Source organism: Lutjanus erythropterus, chromosome 16, assembly GCF_056507025.1.
Source record: "Lutjanus erythropterus isolate fLutEry1 chromosome 16, fLutEry1.hap2, whole genome shotgun sequence".
Taxonomy (NCBI): domain Eukaryota; kingdom Metazoa; phylum Chordata; class Actinopteri; order Lutjaniformes; family Lutjanidae; genus Lutjanus; species Lutjanus erythropterus.
The window spans coordinates 29,169,140-29,182,885 of record NC_139332.1 but is presented as its reverse complement, the minus strand read 5'-3'; the positions used below and the strand labels follow the sequence as shown (position 1 = coordinate 29,182,885).

The window sequence follows — 13,746 nt, the reverse complement described above, 5'->3', positions numbered from 1 at the left end:
TTTTTGTTTTGAAGCAACATTTTTGTGGTTTTTGTTTTTCCTCGTCTGCCAACTTCAACCATAACTTTGCAGTTTGTTTCCTTCACCTGGACAAAAGAAAACCTGCAGTTTGGCCACATCTGTTGTTGTTCAAGTCTTATGTGCATTTTTCAGGTTTTGAATTTGGGCACCGACTCTCTGGTCTTGTTGAAACCCGCCTCATGAATCATGATCTCAGACGACCCGTGTTTACAGGACGCAATTTGATTTCACTGCTATCATTATTTTTCTCTGCAGGACAGATAAATCAAAAGGAGTCATCTGGATTTGAATCATCAGCTGCTGCACAATGTTTGAGTTTCATATTTGTTTATGAAGCTTTATTGAAGGCATTCAAGGTCCCAGATGTTGATCAGATTTATTTTAAATACTTGTGCACTCACACACTGAAAAAAACATCCTTCAAGAGAAAGAAAAGAGACTATCTACAAATAGCCCAGTGACTAACGCTGCTGTAAACAAAGAAAAGCCTTTGATCAATAAAACAAAGATAAACAGTCTCAGTTATAAATATAAAGTTTACCATCAGTACCGGTTGTGTGACAACAAAATAAAAATGGAAAAATTCATAAAAATTCTTATTAAAAAAATCTAATAATATCCTCAAATATTTACATTTAATATCCAGCTCACTTGATTCTGTGTTTTTAACTGACAGTTTCTTTTCAGGTTTCATGTTTCACCTTTCTGTTTCATTTTGCATCACATCCAAACACTGGACGAGTCAAAACTGGACTGAATCAGCTCAAGACAAAAAGAAGGTTCAGACAGTTTTTAAAGATTTATACTGCAAGATCAGTGAAATTAGTAAACGCGCACACACCGTACAGAGACGTGGTCTGAAGAAGAGCTCTTCTTAGAGGTTTAAACTGTATGCAGATAAGAGCTTCGTCGGTGTATGTGAACTTTCTCTGCTTCCTTCCTTGGCTATCATGTGATTTATGTTAGATTTCTGCATTTTTACACACAGAAAGGAAGATTCAAGTCACAAATTTACCCACAACCCGCCTCATGTCATAGACTTTTTTTTTTGTACATAAACAATAGAATTTAACACTGAAAGTTGTAATCCTTGAGATTTTCATTAAATCAGTAGTAAAGTTGGTATGTTAGACATTTATCTTTGATGATTTTCTGTTTGCAAAATATTTCTTACTGTCCGCCATTACAGCGCTGAGTTTAGATCGACTTTATAAACTCACAGAAAATGATGCACGCATGTAATCCAGTACAATTTCATCTCATTGATAACAGCCTGACTGTTTACTGTTGGCTCTCTGATTTATTTCAGCCTCAGCTCTGACAAAAAAAATAGTATTTTATCATTTTATGTTATTCTGGCAGATACTGTGATTGTTTTTGCCTTTCAAAAATAAAAACAAAAATTTGAGCTGCACAGATTAGTTAATTCATCAATCCAACAGATCGAAATGAAATATCTTGGCTTGCGTTTGCTCACCTGCTGTGTGTTAAGAAGTGGTGTAACGCAGTAACCGAATATTTATGAAAGCGTTCAACTTGAGAATCACGCGACGGCTTTTATTGTAACAAAGCCACAGGAGACACAAAGCATTTGTCACCACAATTGGCACTGACTGCTACAAAACACGACAATGGTCATTTCTGAGGTTTTCTTTCATTGTTCATTTTGGGGAGTCAAGTGCTCGAGGAGTGTTTGATGTAGTGTTAAATCCCAATCGATGTTACCACGGTAACCATGTGTGTCACCAAATCTTAAGGATTACAACTTTAAAGTTGTGCGAGTCTCACACAGTTTGTCTCTTTAACTCCTCACCGCCTGTTTTCGGACGTCGCCCTTTAACCCCAAAAGTGCTGCCTGGGTGGAGGAGGCGTCTCCGGCGGTTCTACGTCGAAAACGGCCCCGTCTCCGACCGACGAGCAGATGTAGTACAGGTTGACGCCCAGCATGACGAGTATGGGGAGGAAGGAGAGCCCGAAGCCGAGGCCCCTGATGCTGCTGCCGCCCAGAGAGAGGCAGAGCCAGTAGATCAGCCTGCAGAACAGAACAGAACAGAACAGAACAGAACAGAATAATCAGTTACAGAGGAAGATGAGAGGGACGTACGCAGCCTTAGATCCCTCGTTTCTGTGCGACGTGGATTTATAATCAGCTTCACTCTGATAAATAATGACAAAAAGATGCGATCACTACCCACAGCAGCTCGTACACCCACTCTCCCCTTTGAGCAGGAACATTAGACGGCTCAGCTCCTTCACGCCTTTCATCCGTTTTTATGTCAAGCGCTTGATGACTCAAAGGATCTGGATTAATAACTTAATAGATGCTTTTTACTCGCTCTAATTTTCCCTCATCGTGCGTTTGATTCTGCTTAAGAATGTTTTTTTCAGAGACCACAGTAGTTAACTGACTGGTTTGAACGACTCAGTATTTAGAGGCCGTGTTGTTTTGACAACTCAGAATCTTACTGGTGTGGAAAAAATGGCAGGTACGTTAAATGATATTGATTATGATCCCAGAGTGATTTGGGATCGAGGGAGGAGCTACGACCTTCACTACCCTTCTGGCTCATCGCCTGATGCTTTTGAGGAGTAAGGACGCTGCCCTCAGGACACACTACGAGTTTCTGAAAATAAACTTATTCAAGTCTGGAGATCTTTCTTGATATTCTTTGACAAGCACAGAAGAATAAATCACAAAAATCACGCTTCAGCCCTTGACATACACTCAGATATATTTTTATGACATATCAGAGCTGGACGTGCTGCTTCTGTTTAACCTCTTATTGCAATTCAGACGATTTTTATTTTTCAATTTCATTTTACCTCACTCATGTTGGACATTGCTCTGAAAAGTGAAACAAATTCAACCAAGTGACAGCAGGGGGTAAGAGATGTTAGTTCTGGGAAATTGTAAAATTCAAGAACTTGTCAACTCTCGAGCAAAGACGACGCCTGAACACAACACCGCCGTTCTCTCATAAAACTCTCAGAGAGCTCCTAACTTCACACAAACTTTTCTAGCGAGGAGTCCAAACTCTCAGAGCGCGACTGTGAGCAGGACGGGGCAGAAACTTTATCTCAGTGAAGAGGTGTGGTTGACCTTGTTACGAGGTATGATATGACTCATGCTTTTAAAGAATGTGACTGGTTGATCCAAAAAGAAAAAGAAAAACACTCTCTTGGAGATAACAGGCATAAAATGGACACTAAAATCAATAGACTGATAGATTCTATTAGGACATGGTGTAATTATAAATACTATTTAAGAACATCTGGGTTGAATAAATTCTAAGCCAGACTTTAAAGTAGTCTACAGTCTGTTTGAAAACACAGGGCCACTTGAGCAGCAGCTTCTTCAAATGCTGATAGTTGTTATATTAATTTTCTTATATTTATTTATTTAATGTGCTGGTAATTTTAGTAATTAATATATAATATATCATCATCATCATCATCATCATCATCATCATCACTGCTGCACTGTTGCAAAATCTTATTTTGTAAGACACTCTGAGATATATAAATAAACAGAAATAAAATGCATTATTAATGATGTAGCAGAACCCCAATGGGATTGATCACAAACTGTACCTCTTCATAATCTGATCTCTAGCGTTTCATTAACTCGCTGTCCTTCAGCGTTTCTCCACCTCGTCTCTCTGCCATTTTCTCCTCTGCTTAAGAAACTACAGCCTTTTAAAAGTCCCCCTCTCTCCTCCTAACAGCTTTTCAATTTAGGAGGAGACTCTGGTAAAGAGGAGAGTGATTCACAAATCATCTTGGCCCTTAAAAGAGCTCCTAACTGTGGGAGGAAGTTCTTAGAAAACGTCACAGTTCTAAGAATTTTGTTAGAATTTCATTACTTGGAGCAAATCTCTGTACGAGGAAGATTTCTGAATACGACTCCAGAGCGTTTTCCGTTTCCTCAGAGCCAAACTCAGTGTAGAAATGATCAACTCCACTTTGTAAATAAGAGAGAAGAAAGAAGCCTGTTCACTGAAGAGGTACTTTGTATGGTATTAACATTTTGAGTGATGTTACTGTGTCAGGTTGGAGGGAAGAGTAAAGAAAAAATACAGATGGTGTCATTATTCCATAGCCATTACACTGTCCAATCAACAGTTACTTCATGATGATGAGTTAAAGCTAAAAAAGTTAGCAATTTCCACTTAAATTATGTTGACTGCAGTTGTACCTTTAAATGTTTTTCCTTAACGTATAATCCAAAATACCAAAATGACAATTGAGAAAAGCAAATGAAAAAGACAAAAAACTAAAAAGTTGAAAAAACTTAAAAGACAAAGGAAACAGAAACAGAAAAAAAAGATTCTTGTTTGTAAACTTCAGACTTGCTATGCAACCCTGTGAGTCATCCAACAGGTTTAAATCCCCAGTTAAACCAGTTTCTTTGCGAGTGGAAATGGTGACTGTACCCGCAGACTGTTAGAATATACAGTCAGCGCTGTAAACTCTGGCATACATGATCACAGTGATGACTACAACAGATAAAAGTTACAGCAGGAAATGACTCTTTCACAATGCAGTGGACTTCAACAGACAGTCGGGCTGATTAGGGAGTTAAACTTTCACCTTCATTTTCAGTCACTGGTTTTGAGACTGCCGTTAAACTCGTGGTTTTGTCCTGATCCTCTCTGACCATTTGTGTGGTTTCTCTGCGTGCTGTGACATGTTTGTGTATTTCCAGCATGAGGTGTGAGTGAAGTTGTTTCACTGATAGGAATGAACATCTAAAACTACAGAAGGATGTTTTTTTTAGGGATGCACTATATTGGACTTTTGGAAATGGCATTTTGCATATTCATTATGCCGGCTCATTTTGGTGGATGCTGATATATGCACATGTTTTTCCACCTAATTGCAGAGAACGTCGCGTCTATCCTGTAATAAATATTCATATTATTCTGCCTGCTGTCACCATGATGGCCCGCTGGCAGATGCACACATAAAATACAATGCTTTTCAAAATGTACACATTCACTGGGCTAAATAAGAAAACTATGAATGACAGTTTTTAAAGCATCATCTTGTTCGTTTTGGGCAAATACCGTCTTCATTAACCAATACAGATGATGTGCAGACATTATTGTGCATCCTTATATTCTTTACTAGTTAGAAAGTTAACGTGAAATCTGACATTTTTTCATTAATTTCACTGAGGACTGACAAACTCAGTATGAGCTCTCTGCACAAGACAACACTGTCTCTGTCACTAACAGTCATTGGTTTGTTCTGTAAGTACAGGCAGACTGTTTTAGCCACATCAGAGTTGGCCAGTATTAATAGGGTGATTTCACAAGCCAGGCTGCTCTTTAAATAATCTAACAAGACGTAGAGTTCATTTCCTTCTTGAGCCAAAGTGCAACCAGGAACCAAACTGCTGACAGACTGATAACCAAGTCTCAGGTCTTAATCACGTTATTGGCTTTTGAAAACAACTTCTTTCCCCACTAAGGCCGGCTTTACACGGTGAAACTTTCACACAAATTTACTTGGTTAGACGCTCAGATGAAACTCAGCTGCATTTGAGCTGCATGGTGTAAACTTCTCTGCAACACACTTGAAACTAAAGGTGTAAGAAAATACTGATACACTTGAGTATAGCAATATCAGTTTGGTGATTCTGTATTGATTCTCAACACACTGAATCATTGTGATACATGCAAAGATTAGTGGCAGTGGTTCATTTGGTGTTAAAACCTCCGACTGCTAGAGTTTTATTTTCTATCTTTACTGTTCTGATTGCTTAAAAATAACACTTTTTAAACTTTTATGCATATGGTGGTCGTGTGTTTTAATAGTACGACAGTTTTCCTAAAATTAGATAAAAAAAAACTGCAGTATATTACCTTGTTTACAGTATCACAGCATATCACAGTATATTGAACTGTAACCTTTGTATTATGACATGTATCATATCAGCTGACTCTTGTCAACATACAGCCCCACTTAAAACCTGTATGAAACTCAGCCGCAGCAGGTGCAAAATTCTGAAATTTGAAATTTGTGAAACTAGTCTCATGAAATATCAAAACCCCGACAACGTGACAGATGATAATGTTAACTACGGTTAATACAGCACAATTTTGACGGATTTCAACGTAGCAACATTAGCATTAAAATGAACAAATTAATAAACAGCACTATGGACATATCTTAGATTTTTACACTTTTTAGCATTAATGCAAAGATAGTTCTCTTCGTATCTCAGTGACAACCATTATGAAAAGTAACCAGCTAGTACCAGAAGAAACAACAAGCAACATGTCCAAATTTAAATTATCTAGCAAATTATAGAAAATGATATGAAATGAGACACAAAGTTGTGAATTTAGTTGCAGTGACACTTTTTACTTGATATAATTTAGCAAGAAAACAATACTAGAGATAAAAAAAAATCCAAACTAAATTACCAACCAAGCCAGCTAATTTCAGTGGAATAAACTTTTACATGGTGTTCCATGAGATTATTTTTGTTTTGTGCAAATGTCAAGTTGCATGGAAATTATGTTTCGTGCAATTTGTAACCTACAACTGTAGTTGCATGGATGTTTCACTGTGTAAAGCCAGACGAAGACAATTTCTTTTAAAAAGTCATTTTCCCACATTTAGTTTAAAATCTAAAAGAAAGTTGGACTTTTTGCTTTTGTTGATGGTTGTGTTCATTTTAGAATGTTTCCTCACTTTAAAATATTTGTTCTTAAGCTGTTAATGTCTTGATTTAGCTGTGATTCATGTCACTGCCTTGTTGGCGTTTGCTCCTGCATTACGTCTTTGATATTTTTATCATTTCTGACTGAATTTATTGTTTTGGCATAAGTTGATGAGTCTGTTACGTCTGTTATTTTAAGTATCATCCAGGAGACACTTAATAAACAACAGTCAGATATTTTTTCCACGCACAGAATCCTGTATCCCTCCACTTCAAAGCATGTAATGGCGCGTGACGGCGAACTCACATACCTGCCGAAAGCAAATATGATGGTGAGCAGCGGCACCAACTTCACCAGGTCCTGGCTGACGTAGGTTGCCATGACAGCGAGCTGCAGGAAGAAGAAGAGGAAGAGGGCCAGCGACTCGTTGATGTAGTGCCAGTGCACCGCCACCTCTTTGTTCACCAGCGTGCTCTGATAAAGGGGCTTCAGGGTGCCGTAACGCAGCCGGGCCACACCCAGCACCAACACACCTGCAGAGAGACGAGGGTCAACATCACCTGGTTTGATTCTGCGTGACGATTACACTGTTCAGTGTTTGCCACGATGCACGATAAAGTTTAACACATGTGCATACTGAGGTCTTACCGAGCAGGATGGGGATGATGGCGAAGAAGGCGCAGCGTAGCGTGTACACCACCCTGAGTGGGGGGCTCTGCAGCAGCGGCGGGTCAAAGGGGAGGAGGGCGTAACCTCCCCACACCAGGAAGGGGAAGATGATCCCTCCGGCGACGGTCGACAGAGCTACCTTCAGTTTTTCACCGCACAGGTGATCACACAGGTCTGAGGAAGGAAAAGTGTGGATAATCAGTATCTATAAATGTCTTTAATGGGACGGGACGGTGACAGCGAGACAAAGAGAACGAGACGGAGACTGAAGTAAGAGCATGATTCATCTGAAGACATGTAATTATGTCTGATTAAGGAGAAAAGAGATCATTACGCTGCTCTACTCGGCTCAGTGTGCAGTGACTCACTCACTTCTTGAGTGCAAATGTGCTCGGCAATCTCATATATGTGACCAGTTATTAAAATGAAATTAGCGTGTTGATTTCAACGTCCACAAAAGAGATTAAGTGTCCTCTGTTCTCAAAGGGAAGGAACAAAGACAGAGGAGTTTGTGAGCATCTGTCTTAATGATGATAATCTTAATTAAACTGGCTTTAATTTGATTTAATAACTGTTAAAAGAGGAGGATTTGGGCAGGAAATCACTAAATAGGATTAGGGGATTAAGAAATTTGATGCTTGAAACACCTTGGTGTTTCAGGGGTTTATGGCACCAGTCATGTTTGCATCATCCCCCAGTTCTCTCTCCTTCATATTAGATTGTGAATAATTTTACTGTTTTATTATTAGTGGAGATATTTAAGGGTTTCACACAAATAAAAAAACTAAATATGACATATTTTTGCAGAATCAGAGAGTAATTTTTTTTAAATAATGGACACTATTCAGATGTAGGGTAAATCCATGTCTCTGACTGGTTCTTCCTGCTCCTACACTTCATTTGATAAGTGTGTTTTATTTCGTGAACTCGAGTCACAAATTTGACGACTTCAGACTTTTCACTTAAAAGTACTTGATACCTTCCCCGCAAAATTCAAGTGCTGTATAAACGGTTCATTTCACTTCATTGTCTGAACCAACTGACATTAACTCTGTTCATTCCCAGCGAGTCGACATTTAATTACCCAGATCCACTTTGTTTGAACCAATCTGACGGCATTCAATCAAGTTTCAGGAGAGAACCGTGAACTAACAGAACGTTACTGAGGTCCACTGAGAAAAAATGATACCAAAGATAATTTCATTCACGTAAAAAACTATGATATGCTCAACAAAAAATTATTTAGAGTTCAAATATGGTCAAAAATACAAATGGAGAAACAACAACTGACAACTTAGTTCGCACAAAATCAAAAATCTATACTATGCAATAATTCTGTTGCCTCATACAGACATCTGACACATTGCTGATAAAGTATGACGGAAGAATAGATTAAACAAATAAAAATAGATTAGGATGTGAAAAAATACAGTCTTTCAAATTGAAATTTTGACTTTAAAATGGGGGAAAAATGTTCAGACATAGTAATGGTTCTTCAAAGCTGTTATGTGCATTTGTGGACTGATACTTGAAAAGGTCTGCAAAAATATAAATTTCATGCTTTTGCTATTTCATGGGTGCAAATTATGACCTGAAAGAATAAAATATCTAAATAAAATAAACATAAGAATGATCATTGAACTTCAAAATATCGCAATCTTCACACCCCTCACCATTTGACCATTTTTGTACATTTTGTTTTATTGTGTTTACATTTATCGGGGTTGCAAAAAACTAAATAAAGCTGTCATTGATTTGGTTTGCAGTCAGTCTCCATGTCTCTTAATTGTCTGATCTTGTAAGTACTAAATTCTTGTTATTTTAGGATTATAAGTTCTTTACTTCTCTAGTTCAGTTTTCCTTTTGTTTCTGTTTCAGCGACTTTCCTATTGTCTAATCTTATATATTTATCTATCCACATATCTATCTATATATTTTTATGTAGTCCACATATTATATTGTTGCTCGTTTCACAGTTTAACTGTAAGCACAGATATTAAAAGGTTGCACACACATTTTCATGATCAATCACAACACAGCATAGGCGTGCAAGTTACTCCTGTCTGACCCTGATGAAGACCTGAGTTTATCGATACATGTTGGTCATTTTTTTTTTTTTAACTCTTTTTGCCATTTTAACTTTACACACTGTTTTTTTTGAAGAAGCCTTGCCTTTTTTATTTTTTACTAAGACTGTTTGACCCATGCAATGAGCCCTTCACCTGAAGAATGAGTGCAAAATACCTGAAGTATCCAAAGAGCACCTGTATTGTGACCAAGAGAAAGACCCAGCAGCTTCTAAGGCTAATCACTTCTAAGGCTCGTAGAGGGTCAGCTCCAGAATATACGGCTGACATCCTGACCTCTTACAAGTCTAAATGCATCCTGAGGTCCTCTGATAGGTCATTCTGGGACTTTTCTCTGTCAAACCTTACAACTAAAGGGGATCGCACCTTTGCTTTACTCAAACCGATTCATTGACTATCAAAATAGTTGCTGCTAAATTTTATAATGGATTAATCGTTGCCGCTCTACATGGAACAAGCTGCACAAGCTCAGGGCAAATATATGATCTTAAATGTTATCAGTGACTATTTACTTTGTTAAAAACTCAAAACACACACACTGTTGCTATGAAGAATAGACCTGTTGCTACGGATGCAGTTCTGATTTTAGACTCTGGAGGAGCAATAAGATCTTCTTTTTTAGTAAGTAGAAGTGTTATAAGCCAGATAATGTACAGTGAGCAGATCATTATGGCAAAGTAAACCCTTTCCCCAGTTGATGTTTAATTTGTCATAATGACCCGATTACATCACGTGTACATTATCCCTTCCATAACTTTTTTACTCTTTAAATGTAATTCCTAATAAACACGGGTTCAGATGCAGTGAAGTTAATTTGTGTCTTATACTCACAGTACTTGTCGTCCTGTTCTGTCCACTCTGGGTAATAATGCACGGCTACCTCGGGCTCCTCCTGCAGCTCCTTCTCGTCCCTCTCTATGACGACTCTGCTCTCCTCTGGAACCTCTTTGCTGCACGGACGCACAATCGTGACTTGTGGAGTGAAACCCAGAGCTGCTTTCTCTGACATCCAATTCGACTCTCCTTCCTCCTCCTCCTCCTCCTCCTCCTCCTCCGCCTCATCATCTGCTAGCAAGCTGTCACCTTTATCGTCCCGCTGCACCTCGATCTCGTCGTCCCTCCACCTCTCGCCCTCAGGCATGCTCTCCCTCCATTTGTCTTTGATCTTCGCCTCGCCCTCGCCCTGGCTCCGCTCCTCCGACAGGTCCTGGCTTCCTCCGCTGATCCCCGTGTCCCTCTCTTCAGCCTTGTCTGACCACACTCCATCATCGTTGTCCGTCTGAGGCCTCTTGTCTTTGTCTCCGGGCCACGGCAGAGTGCTGGGCTCCAGATGGGCAGAGCGGCTCATCTCCTCTTCTTCTTCTTCATGATCCTCCTCCTCCTCCTTTAAGTCTTCTTCCTCTTCATCTGTCAGTTGCTTTCTTTCCTCTGTGTTGTTGCTTTCTTGTGGCTTTTTTGAGTCTATCTGCGGCTCTGGCGTTAGAGCAGCAGGTGACAGTGCCACCTCTTCTGTGATCAAACCACCTTGGTCAGACATTCTTGAGCCTTCAATTTAATTTTCTCTCTTTTCAGTCACTTCCTGCTGCAGTGTCAAGAGTCTGACTGTTAGCAAAGCTTCTTCCAGCTGCTAAAAGTCATTTTTGGCAATACGGGTTGATTTCTCTGTGAGAGGAAAGAAATGTTAGTCTGCAACTTCATGAAAAAAAAAAAAACATCAAAGTTCACTGTTTATCATGGGTGTTACCCTCTATGCCTCATCCTAACAGCCCGACACAGTGTAAAGAGCAAATTGGAGTTGTGTAGCTGTCAGTCCCCTCAGAAAATCAGGCACATACTACTTAAGGTTTACTACAAATAGAATTTTTCCTTAACCCAAAGACCAAAACAGGTATCACCAAAAGCAAAGTCACTGCGGATACATCACTTATTTGAAGGTGATAATTGTATGGTATCTTTTCTTTAATTCATCAGTGTTAAAGTCAAAATCATCTCTGAAAAAAAAAAAAGTGCAACTACACCATGGTCTAAGATTTATGGAGGTTTGTTGGCAGAATATGTGCAAAAAGGAAGATAATATTCAAAAGTGTGTTTTCATTGGTGTATGATCACCTGAATCATGAGTTTTACAGCTATCACAGATTCTCTTACAGGTTTGGAAGGGGAGACCAAGTGACCAGTTCAAACCCTAAAGATACGTGAAACGACGGCATCAAAATTTTTGGCATTTTTGCTTGAAACAGACATAACTGATTATCAACATCATTGGAGTGACTTTTCTGTCAATCAACCAATCAATCAATTGACTAATAAAGTCAACACTAAAATACTTTAAAGGACCAGTGTGTAGGATTTGCTGGGCCACAAAAAAACACAAAAGGCTAGATCTCGAGCCAGTGTTTGGTTTGTCTGCTCTGGGCTACTGTAGAAACATGGCGGTCCAAAAATGATGATGTCCTCTGTAGATATAAACGTCTCATTCTAAAGTAACAAAAATACAACAGTTCTTACTTTCAGGTGATAATACATTAATGAAAACATGGTTATGAATATTATATTCCATTTGTGCCATGTTCTGACAATACATTGTCATAAAGCTTACAAACTGGACCTTTGGTGTTTGTGTGTTCAGTTCCTTACACTGACATAAATAAATGCAAATTACATAGGCATAAAGACAAAAGCACCACAAACACAACAAACCAATAATAATCCATGACCGCTGCACAAAACCCCAAGCCAGCTGCTGCACCTTTTACCTTTTTAAGTTAAAAATACCAACACTAATATGTCTCCAGAACTAAAACCTTAAACTACATGGAAAACATGCGGCCTCTTTAAAATATGCAGAGGGACTATTTTACAATTCAGAACTACATAATAGAGTGCTGCACATTTACTGAGAAAAGACGCAATTAAAACTAAAATTCACTGTACTTAAAAGGCTTCTTGGGAGGTTCCCAAGTGCATCAAACTCAGCTAAACCCAGCTTAGGGACAGCGTATCTGTAGGGCAAATTATTAACAGAAGTCACTGATACATTTCAGCTATAAAGTGAGTAACAAAGCTATATAAACATGGCTGCATTCCTACTCTGTGAGAACACATGAAAGCTCCTGGACTTTGCCTGTCAAACCACACACAGCAGACCCAACGACAGGCGGCTGGGTTAGATTTGATGTGAGCTGCTGTGTTGTTGTGACTCTGAGTGTGAAGGTTTAAACCACGGATGGATTTATAACAGACTTCTCGACTCTAGAATAAGATTATGAGATTTAAAAATGCAGATTTTACTTACTGAGGCTGGTTTCAGGAGAGATTTTCTCATGTTTTAAAAAAAATTATTGCATCTCACTCAATTTACCTGCAGGGGATATTGATTTAACTTTACATTAGCTCTCTTATTTTTTTTTTTACAGTTTTAATCGGCGCTAAATTAAAGCCACACAATAATTCACAAACACTGACACTCCTCAGTGAGAGCTGCTAAGAAAACACTTCCAGCCGGTTGCATGAAGTCCGAGCTCTCAACGCAGCCTGTGGTTGAATTTTCACTTCAAAACAGATATTTATTAACTTTTCCCAGCTCGCTGTGACGAGTGAAGGTGTTACAAAGCTTTTAAAATCCTGTACACACACTGAGGTGAAGATAATTAGGCCTGGTGGCGAACAGCAGTGAGGAATGTAGTTTCGAGCTGCAGCTAAAACTTGTTTAGCAACTCCGAGTTCAGGCTACTGCCGAGTCATGTGATACTCAAACAGAGAAAAAATATTGAACGTTAACGGTTAACGCACCTGCGTCGACTCCGGTCACATCACAGAAACTTCGTTAAAACTTCGTTTTAAGGTAGAAATCTCACCGGTTCGGTGGTTTTTCAGTGTTGAAGTAAGACGTAACCTGGCGGACAGGTGTGACCAGGTGCTCAATCCATTCTTTCGCCACAGAGAGGAGGAAACGGCGAAGAGGTATCACTCTGTTTCTATTTCCACGTACCGAAAACGTCACGGCAAAGATCTGGCCCGCGTTTCAGGGGGCGTGTCCAGACTTTTGTGACTGGGGTGGAAGATACATTTCTGTCAGAAAGCCCAGAAAGCTGTACGCCGGAGAGGGTTTTCTGGCAGAAAGGCTGTAGGAAGTCACGTGAGATAGTATAAAGTCCAGAACAGAATAGGAAAAGGATGTGATAAGTGAATGGATTAGGTGAGGAACTTCCACCTAGGAGGCAGTTTGTTTGTTTGTTTGTTTTACTTTCTTCGTGACTTACTTGTCTTACTAGCTTCATGTTTTTAAATTTTCTGTC

General features: G+C 39.2%; 1 protein-coding gene across 1 annotated transcript; it reads right to left on the bottom strand.

Annotated features, from left to right (window-relative positions):
- Positions 1-1,557: 1,557 nt before the first annotated feature.
- Positions 1,558-13,533, bottom strand: LOC146313313 (transmembrane protein 79-like). Its single transcript, XM_084739929.1, has 5 exons — positions 13,306-13,533; positions 10,280-11,110; positions 7,341-7,535; positions 7,003-7,225; positions 1,558-2,053 (listed from the first exon to the last, which is right to left on the bottom strand). The coding sequence occupies exons 2-5, from the start codon at positions 10,983-10,985 to the stop codon at positions 1,858-1,860; spliced, it is 1,320 nt and encodes a 439-aa protein (XP_084596055.1). The 5' UTR covers positions 10,986-11,110; positions 13,306-13,533; the 3' UTR covers positions 1,558-1,857.
- Between the last annotated feature and the right edge of the window lie 213 nt (positions 13,534-13,746).

Excerpts from the sequence above, each read along its gene's own strand:
- LOC146313313 (XM_084739929.1), bottom strand. The coding sequence starts at position 10,985 with ATGTCTGACCAAGGTGGTTTGATCACAGAAGAGGTGGCACTGTCACCT. Across the intron at positions 7,536-10,279 it reads AGAACAGGACGACAAGTACT|ACCTGTGTGATCACCTGTGC; the intron begins GTGAGTATAAGA and ends TTCCTTCCTCAG. Across the intron at positions 7,226-7,340 it reads CATCATCCCCATCCTGCTCG|GTGTGTTGGTGCTGGGTGTG; the intron begins GTAAGACCTCAG and ends GTCTCTCTGCAG.